Consider the following 24,727-nt stretch of genomic DNA (forward strand, 5'->3'; position numbering starts at 1 on the left):
CGGGAATCGAACCCGCTACACGTTGCGCAGCAGCCAGTTGCCCAGCCACTGCACCAACAGTGCAACAGTAATTAACCACAAGCCGAAAAATCCTCATAGAGGCTCTTCGCCAGTCTTAAGACGAACGTTACTGTCAGAATCTCACTGACTATGAAAACACCCAAGATTCCCTTGCACCACATGAGCGCTCAAAATCTCCCAACATTTTGAGAGCCACTGTCAAGATTATGGCTGCAAGGCGAAGTTTTGCAAACTTATATATCATGCTATGAATAATATATGAGCTGGCTTATTCGACGATCGGCCTGTTATAAGGTGACTATTCAATTTATTGAAGGAGTTTCTTGTCAAAAATGTTACATTGAACGTGACGACATATGTACATAAGTAGTTAGGTATAGAGGTATATCGTAAACGGGTTTTCTTGGACTGAATATAGTAAGCTAAATGACGGTTTTCACTAATTACGTTATGTTTTCCATGTAATTTAGGAGAAACTATAGCTACAGTAAAACAAAGTGAGTAGAATTCAAAGCGTGAATAGATAAGGAATGAATAAATGTTGGGGAAATATTCTAACATCTAACTATTCATCCCATTCCTATATCTATTCACCACTTGAATTCTTTTCACTTCATTATTCAAGTGGATGTGTAGATTTCATTGTGGATTTTCCAACTGTGAAATCTAACCTGAGGCCTATTAATATCACATACTGCTTTAGCTAGTCTAAAAAATAAGCCAAAATTATTACTGATTTAAAACAACACTAGTTTCTTCCAGCAGCTTCTCCTGCGTTACCCGAGTAAAAAATAATCTATCTTTGTGCAAAGTTTTATCTAAATCTGTTCAGTAGTTTTTGCGTGAAAGAATAACAAACCTAGCAAATATCGTAGAAAATAGAATAAAACACTTCTGCCAATCCTTTCTTACAAACGTAATACTAAACAATGAAAAACCAGTTTAATTAAAGAATATTCTACTTTAGGTTTATAAAACAAATATTTGTAAGGTCGGAGTAGATTGTTTGTTCTAATCGTTTACTTAAGCTAATATCGTGTTATTAATTAAAAGCAGTTTGCCCAATTATGTAATAGGTATGAGTATATGTACTGAACGGTATTTTTTTTTTTGGTGATTCATTTATATTTTAATGTGGAAATTAGGTAGGCATTTATTTCTAAACTAATTTTTGTTAAGTGGATTCACTTGCTTTCCCGTGGAATAAAAAGTACCCTTTTTTGAGGGGGAAAATTATCCAATGACTTCTGCGGCCTTGGGTGAGGCGAGAGGGAATGTGAGACTCTTACTGATTAAAAGCCACCCCGATCTTTGTCCTGCTTTGAACCGGAGCCCCGGTAACGTTTTACATATAAAAAGGGTAGAAAAGAAATTATTCAAATTGGACCAGTAGTTCCAGAGATAAGCGCGTTCAAACAAAATCTTCAGCTTTATATCTTAAGTATAGACTTTATAATATGACTACTCCATATAGAGATGTGAAATAAAGTTTTCACTGAGATCCCGGAAAACCCCGGGATTTGGACATTTTCAGTTCTCACTCTCACTGGGGTAATTTCCGTGAAGTTTTGAACTAATAATTGGTATATTAACCAAACTCAATGACTTTTAATTAAATCGTAAAGGATTTTATGGGACATAATATAATTTGATTACGTTTATATGACTTTTGTAAGGGGAATTTGAGTGTTTTATTGGTTGAGTTATAATTGGTTATAATTAACGGGTATCTGTTATAATGTATTGTTATGATGACAAGCATAAAATCAGTCAGATTTTCGGGATAGAACATGTAAAATCTCGCTGTTGATTTTTGGGATAGGACATGTTTGTGTTTATTACTGACTTTAAGAAGTAGTCCACTGCTTGTTATTATTATTATAGCGTTAAATCGTAATTTATGGTACCGTATCCACTTCGTTCAGTACCCTTAGTATGATTTTGCTTTATGTTGAACGAAACCGAAACGAGAGCGCGTTCGGCGCTCTGATTGGCCGACACAAATAAAACGACCAATAAGAGCACAGAACGCACTCTCGTTTGGATTACGTTGAACGTAAATCAAACTCGTACTAAGGGTACTGTTAAGTGATTTGCAAGTCTTGAACTTATTGGGTTAAAAAACATTTTTTTATTTAAATAGGTAGTTTACCTACTTTATGTACTATACATAAAAAATCGAATTTGACAGTTATAACCCACAAAAACATTTCATGTTAAATGTTGCCAAGACGAGACCATATAGGTCGCACTGTCAAAAAGTAATCAGATCCCGTGTAGAGCCAAGTTTCTAACCCTACATGCCCAGACCTAGATCGATAAGCCCTAATTTCACACTCAAGTTACGGGGAAATTCTACAGCCATAGCTCGTACTGCGTAGTTCGTAGCGCGTAGCAGAGTTTTTACGCTATAATCTCGTAGGCGTGCAAACCTTGGACGTAACTGGCGAGTCGACCGCACGGACTTTTTGCTATTCGTCATATGGGCTTGAACTTAAAAATCTATTCAATCTTCTAAACTCTTTCCGTGCGGCCAACTCGCCAGTTACGTCCAAGGTTTGCACGCCTACGAGATTATAGCGTAAAAACTCTTTTAAATCACCGAAATATTCCGAAAATTTTTCATTCAACGAGACAACCGTCAACGACGTCTGCCCTCGCGCGTCTGCCCGCGTTCGGGTGCCGCGCTCGCTGACGGGCCGATTATTTTTAGCTACTGCGCGGGGACGAGGGGGCAGGCGGCGGGCGTTGGCGCATACTATACTTACGATGCTTATGTTCAAAAGTATAGGTTGATTAATAAACACTTACCGAAGTGAAGTGTAGTAATATTATTCATATCTAAGTACTTATGGGTAGGATAATGTTTTGATTTGATGAAAAGTTTGTGTTCTATGTACTTGTGTATAATTTTCAGATCTCAAGCAGGAAATAGGGAATTAAGTTTCCCTATTTTAGATTTTTACCCCTCCGCGGCCGCATTCAGACCTCTAGCGTCAAAAGTTGCGGAAGTCTCGAACAAACTTTCATCCCCTAGTTTAAGGGGTTGGGGGGTAAAAGTTCCAAGTTTTAGGATTTTTTTTTGTTTGGGTACTAATACTAGCTTACATACCAAATTTCAGTTTTCTAGGACTTCAGGAAGTACCTTAAGAATTTTGTTGATCATCAGTGAGTGAGTGACAAAATCGGGGTATTTTAGATATCAATAAAATCTAAAGTATAAGAGCTATGCAATTGAAACTTTAGAGGTTTATTAAGTCTACCACTGACATTATATCCTGAAAATTTTGTTTATCTGGTATAACCCAAACTCAAGTTATGAAGGTTCAACTAATACGACGAAGCGCTGTCGTAGATATAAGGTAGGTAGTGCCCTGTGCGCTATACGCTAAAAAATCGAATTTGACAGCACTACCGTGCCCCCAGATCCCAGGTCCCGGGAATGTCAAAGCAAAGTCCGGGATCAAGTGCATCACTATACTGTTCTTTGTTGCAAGTTACAATAAATGGATGCACAATAATTTGTATAAAACAAGTTTACAATTAAATTAATGATGAAAACATTAAATGTCAGACATGTGTCATTAAAATATAATAGAGATCTACCGGTTTCATGACAAAATAACAACATTAGCCTTTACGCCTTTGTATTAAGAGTAATTTTGCACAATTACGTTTTTAATGAATGGGTACTTCTTTTAATAGAGCTTAATTCTGTCCAAAGGTTAGATATCATCAGGTTTTTTTATATAAGCCTGTAAATTAGCCGACGTTTCACCTAATGGTAAGTAATCGCCGCCACCCAGGAACACCCGAAACAGAGGCGTTACAAGTGCGTTGCCAGCATCTTGGGGGTTAGGAATTTAAGGGTTGTTGGGGAATCGGCTATTGGAAAGATCAGGAAAGGGCGGTAATTGGGCCACCGGTAGCCTCACTCATACAACGCAACACAAGGCAACCGTTGTTTCACGTACCGCCTTGAGTGAGGCGAGAGGTAGTGTCAGACTTACTAACTAAAAACCACCTTGATCCTACTCCTGCTGTCCCAGTTACCCACTAGGTTAGTCCGCAGTTAAAAACTACGGTAAATTGTAACTGTCAAGTAAGTGGTATTAGGTTCGATTTCCAGGTCGGAAATGCGATTTTAAGTTTACAACACACAAAGTCTGGATTCTGGAATTGTGTCCAGAACATAGTAATTACCTAGGTTCATCACTTACACCATTGTATTACTATCTAACTCACCAATATGTTTATCCCTGACAATGACTTTGGGCGCAGTCTCCAGAGGTATGACCCTCCTCACGACCTGCCCACTGCTGGACACGCGGTGGATGGCAATCTGGAGGTTGTTCATGTGGCGGGCACTGATGCTGGCGTTCTTGTGGGTGCCGGGACCTGGGGATGAAGAGAAAAGTTGTTAAAAATAATTACTTTTTTTTAAACTGACATGGTCACTATTAGTGTGGTCAGAACTTAAAACTGGATATTTACCATGGAATTTTTGGTTGCAACGGATTACGGATTACGGATGAACTGGTGTATATGCGGATGTTTCAAATCGTATGACGTATCGTGTAGACAAATCGGTCTACCATCATTCTTGTTTGTTTTTTGTGGAAAAAAATATCACGTTTTAAGTTCTAATGATAAAATAATTACCAGTAGCCACTTCTGTTACCCTCATATTCTTCCCATGAGAGAAGCGTACAGCTTAGTGAGAATCATCATCATTATCAGCCGGCTTACTAGTCAGTTGGTGACCAGATGGGGCCGTAAGCTCCGGCTCGAAAAGCAGGAGTAGGAACGAGGTGGTTATTAGTCAGTAAGAGTCTGACACTCCCTCTTGCTTCATCCAAGATAGGAGAAGTCACTGAATGACTTTCCCTCTCACAAAAAAAAGCGTTGGTAACAAAATAATATAAGTATGTTCAACTCTGACGATGCAATATGTAAGCTATTTTTATTAAAACTACATATTATTTTGTCCTATATATCTACGCAATTTTTTCAGACTAATAGAGATGTAACAATTGAACATTAGACGTAAACTTTGATCTCAGTTAAATCAGGAAAAACTAGTGAGACTACTTAGTAAGTGGTATTTAAAAACAGGTATATAATAACTGCACCTATTATAGAATTCCAGTTAAATTATTATTTAATTGTTTGCTCGCTTTTCTATTGTTTTTTGTGCAGATTATTTATTTATTATGTGTTTATTATTATGTTTATTTTTAGATATTATATTGGCATTTTATACACATAACTAGCTGTTGCCCGCGGCTTCGACTGCGTAGAATAATTACTTCTGACAGGATTTCAGTAACCTTTGTTACCCTTAGTACATTAGCTATCTGCCAATAAAAGTACCGTCAAAAACGGTCCAGCATTTCAGAGATTATCCAGAACAAACAAACATACTGACAGACAAATTAAACTTTTATTATATGTATAGTCACAACGGCCATAAACCAGGCGAGCGAAGCCGCTGGTCCCGCCTAGTATAGAAATAAGAATAAATTGTTTCCCTAAATGAATAAAAGCCATACCTATATATTTTTTTAAAAATCAATCCTTGGCTGCCAAATTTGCCTTTTTGGTTAAATGATAGACTCAACGTAGATAGTAGGTAGGTAAAAATTATAGGTACGCGTCATAATGTGTACCTCTGCCTACCCTTTCGGGAATAAAAGGCGTGACGTTGCTGATAGGTACTCAAGTATCTGGAGACAGGCAGAAATACGGCCTTATTTTTCCTTATACATATACACACGAGTGAATCCGCGATAAACAGCTAGTCTACCTCTAAGTAATGCAAGACCATCTGTCACTGACATAGAACATGAACCTAAGTACAACAAAGTAGCGAGCCGTGACCGAATGCACTAGTACTTATACAGACTACACTTTAAACTACACAATACCAGTTTAAAATGATCCCGCTTTGTATGACCTTCCCACAGACTAAGCGGTCAGATTATACTGGTTATACAATCCAGTGTAACATGGTCCCGCTTCATATGATCTTTCTATACATGCAACGGTCTTTTTATACTGGATATCAATAACCAGTTTATCATGAACTATCTTTATATAATCTTTCCTTATACCGGACGGTCAAATTATACTGGTTATAAATCCAGTTTAACATGGTCTGGCTTTGTATGGGGTGTCCTCACACTTGAAGATCAGTTTATAATGGTTGTGTAGTTTAATGTGTCCTGGGTGTTTCATAACCTTGATATAGATGGATTAACCGGTTAACCTAGGCCTATTCGAAGTGGTTTATCCTAATGATAGGCTGCGTATCAATTATTGATTAATCAATTTCAACTTATGCACTTTTAGCCTACATTGCTATCTTTAATTAAGGACTGCATAATTATCTGCGTATCGGTATAACTGCATCTATGCTTTTAGCCGAGTTCTTTAAAAATTTTAATCTATATCTATACGAATGGGGCTATCGGTAGAGGGCGCCCTAAACGGACGTATTATAGCGAACAGATCGGCGATAAAGTCAAAGTCAAATCATTTATTTCTATTAATCCTAAATTAGGCACATTTGAAACGTCAAATTGAATTGTCCGTCAGTTTGTCCGTCAGTGAAGCTAGGCGCTCGTTCCAAAGTGTAGCTTCTAATGGAGAAGAACGAGCAAGAAACTCCATCGTTACTTTTTTTTAAATATATTTTTTAGAAGATATATTAAAGAAAGGCCAAATCAAAACCACCCTTAACCGGCGAACGGCAAATGCTATGTAAGGTTCATAGCAATTGGCGAGCCATTGTCTCTGCCTCCCCCTATGGTAGACAGGCGTGCGGTTATGTATGTACATATGTATAATGTGAACCTCTACCTACCCCTTCGAGGATAAAAGGCCTAACGTTAACGTACTTTGTAAACAATTTTTGTGCATAATAAGTTTTACAACTTCTATTGAAGACACAAAATGCACTTAACAATAATTTAAGATACAAAGCAAGTAAAGTTGTAAAACTTATTATGTCAAATGAATAGGTTGTAATAAAATATTATTTCTTTTCAAATACATTAAGTTCAAAGTGCGATGTCAACCAGGAAATAGGTACGATACATAATAATACGAGTATTACATAGTTTCAATACAATTTGCAATATGCAAAACTGATTCTTAAACACATAATATAATTATGTGGTAGGTAAATAATTACATGGGTGCGTTTATTTGCACTACACTCGAGAAATGACTTCTGCATTTGTTACTTAATTATTACTTGTGCACGCTACAGACTTTACTATTTAACTGTGTAGTCTTGATCTATCTATCTTAACGGCACGCCTTTAATCCCCGAAGGGGTAGGCAGAGGTGCACATTATGGCACATAATGCCAATGTACACCCCCATTCACAATTTATGGTGGTGAGCCTATTGCCATATACCGGGCCCATTTCTAAGCTCCGTGCTACCACTGAGAAATTTTCGAAAAACCAAAAAAAGCCCAGTAATAAATGCCCGACCCGGTAATCGAACCCAAGACCCCTTGCTCGGCAGTCGCACTTGCAACTACTCGGCCAACGAGGCAGTCCAGATTTTTCTATTTTAATCATAATTCTTTATTGCAAATCCACAATGTAAAGATAAGATGGTAATATAAATAACATGGTAGCAACATAATATAAATAACGTGGACCCTGATGGGCACAGCAAATAGTATATAGTATTTTTGATTCGATCCGGTCAAAACTGAACAGTTAAGACTGTACAGTTATAACTGCACAGTTAAATCGTAAGTTGTATAGCGTGCATTAGTATAGTAATACTAGCAAACTCGGCGAACTCCGTTTCGCCACCAATGATTTTCCCTGTTTTCCTGCTTTCTTCTTGATTTTTTCCTGAATTTTCTTTTCTATAAACCTCACGGAGCCCGAGACCTTTCCAACGAATGCAAAACCGTGGAAATCGGTTCATGCGTTCTGGAGTTATAGCGTCAGGAAGGAAAACCCAACTTATTTTTATATAATAGATAAGTTGTTAACTCATTTGGATGTTGCAGTACTCAAGTGGTTGTTAAGGCTACTGTTGACCACGGGGCCTCCGGGGTTGGCCCGTGCCTCTTTTAGGTGGCCACCGGGGAGGTTTTAGTGAGGTAAAAATCCCACACTCCCTAGTTTTTTCCCCAAAAAGCTAGGCGCCTTTTGAAGGTTTCCCCCAGTAAACAAAAAAAAGGACTACTGTTGAGCTAAGGGACTCATAACATCCTACAGCTTTACTATAGCATTTTTCCTATAGATTTTGGAAAATTGACTCACTTAAGACCTCACGATGATGTAATACTTACAATCAGGAATAAGACCAGCTGGATATCCATAGTCGGCGCGCGGTCCGTAAGTGGCAGTTCGTGCTTGACCGATGAGGAGGCAAGCGGTCACCACCACCAGTCTGAACATCTGCGACATTGTTCTGGAATAAAGAAAACAGTTATTTCAACACTATCCGTTTCCCCAACAACCCTTAAATTTCTAACCCCCAAAAGGCCGGCAACGCATTTGTAACGCCTCTGGTTTTTCAGCGGCGGCGATTGCACACCATAAGGTTATACGCCTGCAAGTTTGCGTGTTCCATAAAAAAAAAACTATCAAGAACCTTATGACAGTTTAGGGAACAGAGAGTAAAGTTCCCTAAGAAAAGGAGGATCCTCCGACCAGGCAAGGTGATCGTGCCTGGGGCGTTTTCGGTCCAAAAGTTTTTCGTTGGGGTTTTCTATCCATGTTTATTTGCATTATAAACTGTAGATGTAATATAGAATTTATGACGTCACATCTATCAGGAGGTCATCTACTTATGAGTAACATTATGAGTGCTCAGTTAGCCAGCTAATAATGGAGGCTAAATTTTTATCTCCAAATTACAATAATTTTGTTTCACAATATTCACTATTCAATAACATCAAAATAATTACAAAAATGACTGGAAATCGGTCAACGGAAACTTATGAATAAACAATTAGTTTTATCATTTCCATAATCATCATCAATAGTGTATGTGTAGTGTATGACAATATCGAATTCAATACACGGATCAAAATTATTATAATTCATTTTACCGGGTTCAAATTCCGACTATATGTATATAGACAGTAAAAAAGAAATAGGGTATAAGCGAATAAAAAAGTGAAATGTTCAGGAGAACTGTTTAAACTCGTCGATCGTCGAAAAAATACTAGGATTTTTTTTTACTAGGGTATAAAAATGTCGTCGCAGAGGTATGAGAGTAAGCGCATTCGAAAGAGCGGGAAATTTTACGTAGGATAGCATAATAAACTCATTTTAGACCAAAATATCGCTTTTAGGTACCCTATTTCCTTTTAACCGTCGATATGTATGACCTAATTGTCTCATATAACTTGTCCGGCCCAGAAACGTCTTTGCTCAACAAATGAGACAGTCAAAAAATTCAATGTCTAATATTAAACGAATGTTTGTGGATTCCAAGCTGAATTAATTTCCACTATAATGGGGCAAATAGCTTGTTTAACAGCGATTAGGTTCGACTAATCGAGTGCGCATTAATCATCCAAAAGTGTCACTGTACAGAAAATCAGGAGAAGATCAATTTCGATATAAGAAACATATAAATGCTTAGGTTGGTGAATACTAATTGTATAAAATTTGCTTCATGGGTGAAGATTCAAGATCATTTTCATTCATTTCAAGAAAGAAGAAGAAACAGCTTTGTAACCATTCCTTGTACCTTTGGAGAATTACTCATTAATTATTATGTTATGGGCTTATTCACGTAACTGTTTGACGACGAACTCGACTGGTTTCAAGCTACTATAATATACTATAATAAAATATCCTACTCATGTCACTAATTCTCAATACACGATTAGTACTAAGTCACGTGACGTTTTACGACGAATTATAGCTCTTTGATCTCAAAAATCATCATCAACAAATAATAGATTTTTAGGTTATGTTGACGTTTTTTCAATAATTAACACGTAAAAAAATTTTCAATTCAGTGCAACCGTTCAAGAGTTAAGATCATGCAAACTTTTGAACATTTAATGCAGCTGTTTATAAGATAAGCGCCTGCAAACATTTTATTTTATTATTTAGATTTGCGTCTTTCTTGTGGTACTTCTGCACATTTATCTACATTGTGTATCATCAGTTATAAATGCTAATTATGTAGTGTTATGATAATTTTGACACAAATTGGATCAGGTCACAAGTTTTGTTTACACTTTAAACGGTTTACCTATACTTTTTTTTCGTGTGTTATTGCAACTTTAATGAGTCTCACAATTTCCATATTTTGATATTTGTCTGATCTTGAAGTTGCAAGTTTCAAGAAAATGTTGTATCGAGTATTTTAATTTGTTATAAGCCGAGCACACAGATCATCTGATGGTAAACAATCACCGCCGCCCATGGACACCCGAAACACCGGAGGCATTACAAGGGCGTTGCCGGACTTTTAGGGGTTAGGAATTTAAGGAATCCTGGGATGGGGGTGATCTTGCCTCCGGTGTCACTGCTGGGCTATAGGGTAGAGTAGCCCTGGGCTATAGACTAGAAATTTTATCCGAATGGCAAACGGATTGAATATTGATCATCAAGAAACTTATGGTAGTTTCTTACTTTATCTTCTCCATAGGAATCTACACTTTGGAACGAGCAAATAGCTTCACTAGAGGACTGATCGACAGACAGACATTTTTAATATTAGCTTTGACTTTTAAGGCTTCCTAGTCTATTTGAAATAATTAATTTTGACTTGACTTGATCGTAGTTTAAAATGTTCCGGTTAATCAGAGACCACTGTTGCCTGATCTCTTCCAAATGTGTGTCGCAAGTTAATCTGACCCTTATTAATTATTTTGATTGTGATATCTTTAAAATTCCCAGTCACATGACATTGTTCTTAAGTGTTTCTTTTATTCAATGGATGTTGAAGTTGTTACGTGAATTCTTGTAAAAATTCAGAAGGCGTGATGTTATCATATTATGTAAGAGTGGTAAGAGTACCGTATATCTAAAGGATTCAATTCCCAGGTTGAATAATGAGGTACGTACGGTTGAACAATTAGGTTTTTCGATACTGGTTCTCTCATTGTAAATGATAAAAGATTAATTATAAATGATATTTATTTTATCGATACTGATTCTCTTATTCTAAATGATATTTATTTTTGCAAATAGGTTACAAGATAACACTTTTAAGTTCATGACTGCCTCGTTGGTCGAGTGGTCGCAAGAGGTCTCGGGTTCGATTCCCGGGTCGGGCAAATTATTACTGGGCTTTTTTCGGTTTTTCGAAAATTTCTCAATAGTAGTACGGAGTCTGGAATTGTGCCCAGTATAATATGGCAATAGGCTCACCCTCTATTACATGGGACTTATAACACAAATAGTGTAAAAGTAGGTGTACATTGTACAGCGGCATTAGGTGCCGTAGTGTGCATCTCTGACTATCCCTTCGTGGATAAAAAAGGCGTGAAGTTACGTATAACATTTTTACACATCAATCTCTAAAACATATAGATAGATATGCAAAAATAGTCCAATATTCAGTACTTAATAGACCTAACAAACATACAAAATTGATACATTATAGGAGGAAGTCGAAAGGTCAAAAAAGTATCGCTTCCTGAAATTATTGCTAATTAAGTCTCTAAGGTCATATATATTTAAGGCTCTATTTTGATTATCAATGAACTTGATTAGCACTAGTAGCCACGCACATAGCAAGGCCACGGTCAATGAATTTATCACGATATTTGAATTTGGTGCATTTGACAATAATATAGATTTAGGACTAACTATTCATTCCGCAGTTGCGGACAACGAAATAGAAAAGGGGTGATTTTAAGTCACACAAAAAATAAACGTTATAACCGGCTAGAAGTGCAACAACAGAGAAAATCTAATGATGGGAGGGTACCTATGTACCTGAGGGCCTACTCTAATTCAACGAAAAACGAAATTTCGTCCGAAATTTCGCAGATTGTATACTACAATTCTATTTATTGCGAACTTTCGTGAACTAAAATGAACGATAGAAATGAAGATAAATAAATAGGTTTTCATATTAAAATAAAATTAAAACGTTATTTTAAGTAATTTTATTAGTAAATCAATAAAACCTACGGCCGAAGATTAAACGAATCTTCGCATTCGAAAACCGGAGTAGCCCTACTGGCCACATAACAGCATGTCAAACGCACGCTTTCGTCAACTGACGATTCATCTTGCGTAGACAATCAAAACAATAAAAACTTCTACAGCTTATGGTCTACACATCAATTTGTACAACATTTTTACCCTACCACATTGGTCGTTGCTGCATTTGATACGCTAAATCTCCGTAACTACTGGTCCGATTTGTGTTAGATAGTCTATTTATCAAGAAACGTTATAATTTCTTTTAGATAGTACATTTATCAAGGAACGTTATAAGCTATAAAACATCATACTACAACCAGTAGGAACCGAGCAGAGCTAGTGAAAACGCGTGGGAGTAGCTACTTTACTAGGTAATATTATGTGCAAACTCTGCCTATCCTCTACGGAGATTAAAAGCCGTGACGTTATGCTTGTAACATGTTCATTATTATTATTTATTTATTTATCTAACGCCTTGAACTGTCATTTATTAACATTTATGTAAATTAATGACCTACACAATTCCGAAAATTATAATTTGTGACATCGCATCGCCAAGGTTTAATATTGGTTGGTTATTAATTCATTTTGTTATTGAATTTCCTATTAAACGGCATTTCTTATAAAAACTGCTATTAGACAAATAGGTTACCTGAATGACTAATTTTTATTAAGTAATCATTTATAAGAAATAACTTCACTAGTGGACTGACCGGCAGACAGACATTTTGGTTTTTTTATATTGTAATTAATTTGACGTTGAAAAGTGCATTCTCGGTCTATTTGAAATAAATAATTTTGACTTTGACTTTATTTTAATGGCCGTCTGGTTGATTATTATTTTAACAAATATACTAGATCGTTTTTCGACGTCTAACGATTTTTTTTTCTTTATTTTATTTTAAATTAGTTTTTATTCCTTTTTTGGTATTTTTAAGTTGTAAATAAAGTGTAATCATAGGTCGTTTTAGTATGTTAGTCCACCAAGAAATCGAATAAATAAAAACAACTAACACTAATTATTGTCGTACTCAAAATCATTTATTAGTTACTCAACCTAATCCTTAGGAATTGTTTTCGATACAAAATCGGTACTAAGGAATTGTTAGTTTAAGAAATCATTAAATGTGTCTGAGTGTAACAATAACAGTACTAAAATGTAAAATCACAACTTACCCGATTAAAAAATCCAAACAAATGAATGTTATAAACACAAAACAACAATGTTATTTCAGAAAAACACCAAAAAAACTGTTATTTTTTTTCAAATACAATAACAAAAAAATACCCGCCAACTAACTGACACACGTTTGACACTTACATTTTTTTTTAATTCTAATCGTGGCACTGACATGAATCCAAACTGCCTCGTGCATAGACAACGGCGTGTATACTGATTCCGATCACAGTGTAGTTCAAGTTCAAATCTTATTGATATTTACTGTGTACAGGGTGTGGTTTTAGTGTGTACAGTAATTAATGGTGTTGGTTGTAGTTTTATGTGATTTTAAAGGGGTTTTTTTTATCTACTGGCTGGAATTATTTGCGGGAATTTGACAATTAAAACTAGTAAAAAATATTTTCTTTTAAATTTATTCTAGGACTTTGTCTCTGACAGACAACATCGCTCAGTGCCGTTAAAATTTTCTATCAATAGTTTTAAAAGAATTTAAAATCGCCACTACGACAGCGTCAAAAGAATTTAACTTTTGACCCAGGAAAATAACTCATTTACTAACAAAACTCAGATTTAATTCTGAGTATTTTTATTATTAGATTTTTAATTAATTATTATGTTTCGTGAGCTTACTCACGTAATTTTAGACGAGGAACTCGACTAGTTTCAAGCCATGCTAGAGGCTCATATTCATGAGCAGCTTCCGCTAGCAAACTAGTCGAGTTCCTCGTCAAAACATTGCGTGAGTAAGCCCATAATATAATAATAATTAATTTAGTATGTCTCACGAAAGTTACAATAAAAAAGATATTTTTAATATTAAATTCATTTCAGTAATTGAAATTAAAATTTATATCATGAATAATTATTAGCATAAATAGGTAATAAATTCGTCGTTAAATATACCTACTACAACCAAACTATGCAAGCTTAATACTTCTTTTATAAAAAAATATTTTACATTAGGTATTATAAACAGCCTGTACCTACAAAAATGACTACGAAATAGTTTCCACTACATTCGATGCCGATGCTAATATCACGATACATCAGTGAATTTACATGAATCCGCCATATTATTACACGATTTTATGTAATCCAAGGTTACTGTTTTAATTCATATTGAGAATATTACATAATAATTATACCTACACACAAAATTATAGATTAGAAAATATTATATTGTGAATCTCTCGTTCGCTCGTTCTTTTCCATAAGAATCTACAATTGGAACGATAAAATAAGCAGCTAGAGGACTGACCGACCGACTGACATTTTTAATATTATTATATTTGCTTTAACGTTCAAAAGTGCCCTTCTTTTGACGTTTGACTTAGAATTTGATATTTATCTACAGATTTATAAGATTTTCAACTGTATGGATGACACAATGAGCTATGTCATTTCAAGCATTTAAGCCCTTCGGGGGTTTAAGGAGACAGAGTGACATAATATGAAACTTTTCGTCAGATATATCCAACCACTGTTCGATCTCGTAATTACCTCCTAATAACTACATAAAGTAGGAGTAGGAACGGGATGGTTTTTAGTCAGTAAGAGTCTGGCACTCACTCTCGCCTCGCCCAATGCGAGAGAATTCTTTGGATAAGTATCCACTTTAAAAAAAACAAGTACACAAATACTTACTGTCATTTAAAAAAAAATATTACAATAGTATTTTAAACCTGCTCTTAAAATGTCATCCTGTAGACAATCATTTGAAACAGTAGTAGAAACTAGAAACCAGCTACTGCGGAACGCGTCGCGGTTACGCACGGAACAATTCTTTGAGTAATTTTATGTAAACAGATTACTATTGCTATATCGTCTTCTAAGTGCGACGTGTATTTGAAATATTATATACACGCACCCAAAATACAAGAGACCCTAGTGGATGGTATCAGTTTTAAAATTATGCAAGTGAAATGTGGAATACCTACGCTTCAGCACGAATGGGCTGACTCGACCGGAATAATACCACGGCCACATGGAAAACCGACATAAAACAACGTTTGCATTGTGTGAGTGAGGTTACTGGAGGCTCAATTACCAATCTCCCCAGTCCCTGATTCCTCAACAACCCTTAAATTCCTAACTACTAAAAGAGTACCAACGCACTTGTAACGCCTCTGGTGTTTCGAGTGTCCATGGGCGGCGGCAATCACTTACCATCAGGTAATCCGTCTGCTCGTTTACCAGCTTATTTCATAAAAAAACGTAAACTAGTAGACAGATGCATTCTAACAAGTCTACAGTAGGTTAAACTTTGATACGTTTAATATAATATAAATTCACCGAGTGAAGTGGAAACTGTCGTTATTTTTTCTTCTCCTCTAATAATATCTTCTGATTTATTTCGTTGAGGGATCTATGTAAATCCAAGACAGTCATTCATATTCCTGCGACGCAATCTTTATTGTCCCGGCGTTTTCATGGTTGTATCTATTGAAGATCCTGGCAGGAGCCTGGAGTTGCAGTGGTTTGGAAGACTGTGGCGGGCTTCTCCCAAATAAAATAAATATACGATTAATATTGTTGATACTCAATACATCAACTCTTACGCAAGTTGACAATGAACTTTTGTGTCAATAATAATAGAAATATTTGGCAATTGATTGGAATTGAAGTACCTACGAAGGTACTTGTGTAGCTTATTGTGTTCTCAAGTACTGTTACATTGCACATAGATACAGCCAATTATTGCTTAGTTGGTTGAATGGCTATACATACATAATATTATGACAGTTAGGCACGAGTTCTCAGTTTCGAGCACAAAGGTTGAGCAAAGTGTGTGTGTTAGCCAGTGTTGCATTTACTAAGACAAATGTCGTATTCGATTGTACGGTAATAGGGATGATGACGGGGTATGAAAATTAAAAATCTATAGTCTGTTAGTTGGGTAATGAAAAAATATTAGACACGTATTTTTTTATTTTGTCATATAAGATAACAATATATTTAGATAAAACGAATCAACGTTTAGGAGTGGAAGCCGTAATTCCTACGTATAAAAATTAAATGTACCTAGAAGTATTGTCACGCAATATTTCAAATCTAATATTTCAAATTTGTTTCCGTAAGAAAATAAAAAATACGTGTCTAGTATTTTAAAATAATCTACAAAACAGATTTAAATGTTAAAATTAATGTAAAAATTAATCATCAACCCATTGGACTTTTAATAATCAACGGCTTACGGCAACAAATGTATTTCCATAGCAAAATCTACAGCAATTTATAAGTTGTTAACCTGTCTGCCTAAATAAGAAGAAATAATAAGGTAAGTAGAGATACTAAGAAGATATAAATAAGAAGGATTACAGATACAAAGTTGTGTTATATTGTAACTTAAATGATATCTGCCATTACTTAATTCCTTTGTCCTCAAAACTCGAGATGAAAAACATGTGAGCACATTATTAAGATCACTTCCTCCATCATTGAGATAAGAACAAATTGCATTACATATGTAGGTACTACGCAATTGCATATATTTTTATAAAAAACCGTCCCTTCTTGTTTTATTATGTCAGTATATTCAAAATCTTGTTGAAGCTGCGGACTACCTAGCGGATTACCGGGGCTCCAGCTCGAAAAGCAGGAGTAGGAACGGGTAGGATTTTAGTCAGTAAGAGTCTGACTCCCTCTCTGATGTTCCCCCTTAAAAAAAGGCGTGCAAAAAGTGGTTGCAAGTATGACTACCTAATATTGGGCTTGAAGTTTGTATCCTGGGAATAGGTTGCATATTCGTTTAATTTCTCCTAGAAACATACATTACGTACAATTTAATAAAATAATTGTATCAAAAAATTACTTCCAAGTGCCTAGCCCTTCAGGGTTTTAAAAGGTATGGCCAAATACCATTTATTTAATAAACTATCTATAATAGCATGTTACACACTAATAAATATAATGTTGTAACCTTATTTCGTACCGTGAACAATAAAAGGCATAAATATTAAATCACGATCGCTGTTGAGCCGATATTATAATTAATTTCTAGAAAACTCAGGCTTTGTTTTAAAGGGATAAACCATCCAATGACTTCTCCCGCCTTAGGTGGGGCGAGAAGGAGTGTCAGACTCTTACTGACTAAAAACCACCCCGATACTATTCCTTCACTTCGAGGCAAAGCCCTGGTATCCCGCTTAGTATCGTGTTATCCGGAGCTCCAGAAAAAATAGGCTGAGATAATTATTTAAAGATCGGCTGGAAACATACCTACCATTGAATATAAGTTTTCTGTATTCAATGAAACATTTCTATCATTCACTTAATAGTTATGCATTTTTAATCTATACTAATATTATAAAACTGAAGAGTTTGTTTGATTGTTTGTTACTACTGGTTGGAACTACTGGTTCAAATTGAATAATTCGATTTTTGTGTTGGATAGTGCATTTATCGAGGAAGTCTATAGGCTATAAAACATCATGCTATGACCAATAGGAGCCGAGCAAAGCGGGTGAAACCGCGCGGAAGTAGCTAGTAGGATATATAGGCCGGCCAATAAGCAGATGAATCACATACGCAATCGGTGTCGCCTATACCTACAACGCCAATGGAGTTTCAAGTACTTTGCCGATCCTTTGGTGTCGGAGGCATTTAACCTCCATTAACCTCGCTCACACAGCGAAACACCCAAAAGCGTTGTTTCACGTCGGTTTTCTGTGAGGCCGTGGTACCACTCTGATCGAGCTGGGCGATCCGTTCGTGCCGACGCTGACTGGCGATGGGTCTTCCACGAGAAAAGCACAAAATAGATTGACGACAAAGACTTCTATCTTTGACAGTACTTCAAAACATGTCATGTTATTCTATAATAAAATAAAATATTATCATTTGAATTCCAACCTTGAAATGTGTAAAAAACAATCGTGTTACGGAAATAATAAAACATCACGGCTCTTGCAGGAACAAGATGCTAAGATTTAACCAGAAAAACCACGCTCTTTGCCAGTTAGAAAGAGAAAGAAAAACATTTATTTCACACCCTAAATAAACGAGTGATATAAACTATATTTTACAAAAATATTTGTTATGAATTCTAAAAATAGTGGATACAGACACACTAATACACTTGGGAGCAAAGGCATTTTCTACCTAAAAATTCCTATAGTCGAGCAGTAGGTAATAGCAGGAGTAGAAGTAGTAGTAGCAGTAATAAACCTTTTCTTCTAGGTAGTAGTGGTAGTAGTAGTAGCAGTAGAAAAAGCCTAGTCGAGCAGTAGGAGAAGATTTACATAATCTCCTTGTTGGAGATTACAATTTAAAAGGTTCTGTTTTGTTCCAGAGCAGGTGCCCTCTGTCATGTGATTTTTTTTAATCGTTGCCCCACACTAGGATTTTCTATGTCGTGGGTGCGTTACAAACATACAAGTTCACATACACATGACACCTAGACCCGAAACAATTTGTAGTTCACACAAAGAGTTGCTCCATGCGGGAATCGAACCCGCTACCCGTTGCGCGGCAGCCAGTTGCCTAGCCACCGCACCAACTGTGCAGTCATTTTAAACTATCAAGTTTTGTACCAAATTCCATGTACTTTTATTCAGATACTGTTGAAAGACTTAAAAAAAATCGATACATAGAACATAGGAATAGGAAATAAAATAACGTACCAATAACAACTCAAACACAATATTATGCAAATAACATCAAATCAGTTTATTTGCGACAAACGTGCGCACTGTGCCAATTAGTGCCTGCATGTAAATATTTAAAGAATACAATATTGTATTGTAAATCTGTAAATTGCATTATGTAATGGCAGACAACCTGTACACCGACGATCTAATTAGTTTGTTGTAATTAGTTTTTTTTACAAATGTGACCGTGTTTACCGTGTCTCCGGCTCGAAAAGTAGGAGTAGGAACGGGGTGATTTTTAGTCAGTAAGAGTCTGACACTCCCTCTCACCTCGCCGGCGGGAGAAGTTATTAGATGATTTTCCACCATAAAAAAAACTACGGTTTTATGGAGGCTTCAAATTTTGTCTATAAAAAGATCTAGTGCCTCCTATAGGTCTGATGATCACCGGGCGACCGGGGTGGCTTTGTAAAATCAATCCTACAGCACAGAAGTCATAGGATGATTTTCCTCCCTCAAAAAAAAAAAGCTATGTATGTATGTGCTACAGCTACAGCTACAGTTGTTAGTAGCATAACTATCCCACATTTCGTGGTGTGTATTCCCTAAAAGCCAGGCCTTTAAAATAGGTAACCAGGCAAAAATAAGGTTATTGTCCTTTGCAGTAAGTGCAATTAAGCACAAGGACTTAAGGCACATCAAGTATCTACTTAGTATACTCAGACAAAACGCGCCTGGGGAGAAATAGATCTTGGGATGGGATTTTACTTTTCGTCATTATAAGCACATAGCCACATAATACTAACAGAGCCTGGACTGGCAGTGGAATTGAGTGAGAGCCTGGCAATGACGCTCTCTCTTTCTCCTCCCCCACTCTATCTTTCTCTTTCTCTTTCTCTTTCTCTTTCTCTTTCTCTTTCTCTTTCTCTTTCTCTTTCTCTTTCTCTTTCTCTTTCTCTTTCTCTTTCTCTTTCTCTTTCTCTTTCTCTTTCTCTTTCTCTTTCTCTTTTTCTTTCTCTTTTTCTTTCTCTTTCTCTTTCTCTTTCTCTTTCTCTTTCTCTTTCTCTTTCTCTTTCTCTTTCTCTTTCTCTTTCTCTTTCTCTTTCTCCTCTCTTCCTCTTTCTCTTTCTCTTTCTCTTTCTCTCTTTTTCTCTTTCTCTCTCTCTCTCCATTCCATTCGTCTTTCCATCCATAATATCACTGCTGAAAAATCGAAGTAAGATAATATAATCTGCGATTCTACGCACTATATTATACAGATATTATCTAAACGAATTTAGCTATTTACGATTACATTACATAACCAGTTTAGTAACGTAATATGTTATAATATATAATATAAGATTAAGTGGAGGCTTTAGTTAATTATTTGTTGCCGAATACTTGTGTAGGCAGTGTTCAAAGTCACAGCGAGGTCGGTCAATTGTCTTTGGCTTGGATAGGTCATGGACACTGCGTCTGTTTCCCATAAAGCGAAATTATTGAGTTATCTACTTTTAATAGGGATTTACTAGAAACAACAGTTCAGTCACGTAAGTGAAAGAGAAAAGTTCTACTAGTTTCGAGTCACAAAGGAACTCTTCATCATGAGCAGCGTGCGCGGACGCAGCGACTTAGCACTTTAGACGACGTAGCTTTCTCGATGTATGCGTGAGCAAACCGTTATTTTTTGTTAGTTGACAGAGACTAGGAAACAGCGATGTGATTTTATTTTCAAAAATAAAAATAGCGTATGTTACTTCTTGGTACATTCAAATCAATAAAAGTCCGTCACATACGGTCCAACCATTTCTGATTAGCCGGAACAAATGTATCGTATGTATATTCATATGCATGTAGTAAATATCAATATAACAAACAGATGCTCCAATTTTATAATTAGTCTAAACTATATGTATAGGCTACTGTTATATTTAAACTAGGAAAAAACAAAAAAAAAATATAATTAAAAACACCTTTTTTCCACACAAACAAAAGAAACCCGTTCATAACAACTATCCATGTCTAAATAAAATAGTTTTTAAAACAAAGCTAGGTTAAAAAATGTCTTCCTAGTTAGCTCTGGGTCTATAATAAAAATTGGAGGTCAAAAATATTTTAAAAATGCATTTTAGCAATGCTAAGGTCACGGATTGGTGTAGGTAGATATTTAAATCACATCATAAAAGCTAAGGCCTTATCATTGAATGAGAATTTGAATTGGTTCGATTTGAGGCAGATTGATTTTTCTATTTTTATTGATAATATAAGCCGGTAAATGAGCAGACGAATCACCTGAGGATAAACAATCGCCGCCAATGGACACCCGAAATTCCAGAGGCGTTACAAGTGCGTTGCCGGCCTTTTGGGGGTTAGGAACATAAGGGTTGTTGGGGAATCTGTGATTGGGAAGAGGGGCCTCCGGTAACCTAACTCACAACGAAACACAACGCGAGCGATGTTTCACACCGGTTTTCTGTCCCACACTTACTTTAAGTTCAATAGTCAAAAATTGATTTTAGTTCTAAATTTGACAAGCCCCACCTAATCATCAAACCTTTAACTCCATACTCAAAGCAAGTCTGTCTGTATGTCCGCGTTTCTATCAAAAACTAGTAAACCAAATCTGATAAATTATGATAAACAGAAAAAATAACACGGATATAGGATTTTTAAACGCAAAAAAAAATATTTAAATGAACCGGCGTTTCGCGTTTAATAGTTATTAACCGGTCAGTAATATTTTAACCTTCATTTAATGGCTGACTCGTTAATCTGTTTTAAAATAGCTTTATAATGCGAATGAACATTATGAATGATACTAGGAAAATAATACGTTTATGTTCCATTTACAAAACAATAAAAAAATATATATGTGGTGACGATATGTTAAAATAGATTTGCGACTATTGCCTGAATACTCAAACGCTACTCAATTTTAAGACGCTCTCAAATGTAGTTCTGTCACTATCAATTCTTTATAAAATGACAGAGATAGCACGATATTTAAGTACAACTTAAAATTGAGTAGCGTTTGAGTATTCGGGTGTATGTCTATTTTTCCTGTAGGTCTATCGATAGCAATAACGCCTAAGTAACTACATACCTCCATACATTGTACGTAGTAAGAATCAACAGAGCCTTTTGGATAAACTAACTTCTACCAGCAGCTTCACCCGAATAACGTGGAATAAAAAGTCCTGTGTAATTCCAGACCATAATCTACCCCTATTTCAAATTTCATCCCGATCACTTCAGCTGTTTTGACGTGATTGAGTAACAAATACCCAAACACATAAACTCACAAACTTTCGAATTTTAAATATTAGTTAGACTAGCTGTTGCACGCGACTTCGTCTGCGCAGAATAATTACTTCTGACAGAGTAGGGTCTTCATTTTTTTCTAAAATATAAGTAGCCTAAGTAACTCCTTAGGGCATCATCTATCTGTCAATAAAAGCCGTCAAAATCGGTCCAGCCATTTCAGAGATTTATAAAAATACCATAATATTTATGCACATACCTTATTTATTGTTATTCAAACTCCTAGAAACATCATATTCTGCAATCACACCAAAAATCTAATAAAAAGTACACTAACGAACTTATATTTTTAACTTTTTTTAAAATCCGTTACGAAATTTTAAAACATTTAAAAATAAAACGTTCGATTTTAATTTCGATCGCGTTTCGAAATAAGAACAATGTGCGGACGTGTGTTACGCGACACGCATGCGCTCGACTAGACCAAGTTTAAGGACAAGCTGCGCCCGCGCCGCTTTTAATTATACAATACAACATGATGATAAGGTTAATTCCGACAATTTTATACGAGAATTACCGTATAATATTCATCTAGGACTTGGTAGTAGGTATAATTAAAATTGACATAAAGTATAAAATGTTATTAATATTAAATGGTAAGATAGATAGTTATTTTATCAGGACTTTGGTTACAGAAAAAAAAACTGCGTTTAAAAAACGACTTAAAAAAGCCAAAAGCTAAGAACAAAGAAAAAGAGGACTACCTACACCTAGGCTAATTAGGTTAGAAATCGGTGCTAAAGGTTCTAAATAAAATTACTTATTCATTAAAATAAGGTTTTTATTAATAGAAACCTAATATGTAAATTGTTTACAATTTTTTTGATATGAGCTTATGGCAAGTACTTCTAACCGAACTGTGAGTAAGTATTTAAACTTATCGTTATTTGTCGAAGTTTTAAAAGTATTTTCGAAGTCCGTTTTCGTTTAAAAAATCTTTGTAATTTCCGGAGTATTGAAGTCGGAGTACTTTTTATAGGCTCATGTGCATAAAGCCTACAAAAACATTATGGGCACTTCCCTATTGTTGTCACGGTATAAATTTACTAAGGTCACTTACCTACAGGAGGCAATGACTTATCCTATCAGAGATATGACTGAAACCAATTGTTCTACAATTTGTAAAAAAGTACATCTTTTCCACTTTTAGGGTACATTGAACTGCTCGTATCTGTTACTAAACTTTCACACCTTGGGGTACGTTCAACTTGTGTCTGATAGTAAACTTCGATCTTAATGAAGTGTATCTAAGGCTGCTTTTAAATTTATGATAGGCGGAAAATAAAATAAGGATGCTGGCATAAATATGAGTAGTTTTAATACATCGTTGGTCGAGTCGTTACCCGGAAAATATTAATATTTATAATTTTATATTGAAAAATAAATCGACTAAAGTGTATGCGGAACTAGTTGGCCGCTCCTTAGGTGGTTACAGGGGTGATGGGGCGATACGCCTACTGCAACATGTGACAATGATGACCAATCTCAAGATATTATGAACAATAATTAATTTTACTATGATTGACAAGAATAAATAAAAGACAAATGAAGTTTTAGAAGTGTTTTCGAAATTCAATCTATCATTTAGATACTCAATGCTGTGTGGATGACACCTCACTCTTATAAGTAGCGTAACTTATGTTGTTTATGTTGTACTAGAACACTTAATTAAAGTTATCCTAAAGACCAAGCCGTCTTTTTCATTGCTCCCGAAGTCTCCACATTACAATAGGTACTCTGCCTAACTTACCAACAATTCAGTCGATTTGAAGATTAAAAAATTAAAAATACAGCATTTACAATTTGACATATACACACATAATAATCATCAATCAACAAGGACAACAACTAGTACTATACGGTACTGTAATACATATTTTGTATTTTTGTAAAGAAATATTTACAACCCAAATTCCTTGTAAATCTACTTAAAAACATGACACTACTAACGTCCATGTTTAAAGCGATTGTGAATGTACGTAATTATACGAAACATTTTCGTATTTTTTTTTTTGTAACATAACAAAATCTTGTGGCAACATCACACCTGCAATTCATGCAGATAGAGGTGTTAAATTTTTATTATTATTTAAACACTAGCTTCTGCCCGCTACTTCATATGTGCAATCCTTGCGCGACTTCGTATGTGCAATAATTAGATAAAAAGTATCCTATGGCTGTGTTTGGTTCTAAGCTACGTTTCTATAAATTTTCAGCCAAATCGATTTAGCCGTTTTTGAGTTATTGTACTTGATGTGATTTATTGTAATTTGAAGGTAAAATTAGTAACGGTGTCTACTTCAAGATGCGTTTTAAAAATATCATTTTAAAAACAGAATACAAAGTTTTCAATCGATCTCACAACACTAACTAGCGAAGATTACCTAGATGTCAAAACCTATGTTAATCCCTTTTAAGAGTATGAATATTATACATATTTACCTATAGTAACCTAACCAAATAAGGCCTATGCCCCAATA

At 35.5% G+C, this 24,727-nt stretch overlaps 1 protein-coding gene across 3 annotated transcripts in view; it reads right to left on the bottom strand.

Annotated features, from left to right (window-relative positions):
• The window catches only part of LOC118277646 (lipase member H-like), a 37,681-nt gene extending 14,996 nt beyond the window's left edge, over positions 1–22,685 (bottom strand). The window contains exons 1-3 of one of the 3 annotated variants that reach the window (XM_035596538.2): positions 22,447–22,685; positions 8,345–8,466; positions 4,267–4,419 (exon numbers count right to left, since the gene is read on the bottom strand). In XM_035596538.2, the coding sequence (XP_035452431.2) occupies positions 4,267–4,419; positions 8,345–8,462 (271 nt within the window). In that variant the 5' untranslated portion in view covers positions 8,463–8,466; positions 22,447–22,685. Of the gene's footprint in view, positions 1–4,266; positions 4,420–8,344; positions 8,467–13,352; positions 13,421–13,497; positions 13,525–22,446 lie in introns of those variants that run through there. The other 2 variants (XM_050696195.1, XM_050696194.1) reach the window with 2 other exon arrangements.
• Positions 22,686–24,727: the final 2,042 nt, after the last annotated feature.

The sequence above is a fragment of the Spodoptera frugiperda genome, chromosome 10, assembly GCF_023101765.2.
Source record: "Spodoptera frugiperda isolate SF20-4 chromosome 10, AGI-APGP_CSIRO_Sfru_2.0, whole genome shotgun sequence".
NCBI lineage: Eukaryota > Metazoa > Arthropoda > Insecta > Lepidoptera > Noctuidae > Spodoptera > Spodoptera frugiperda.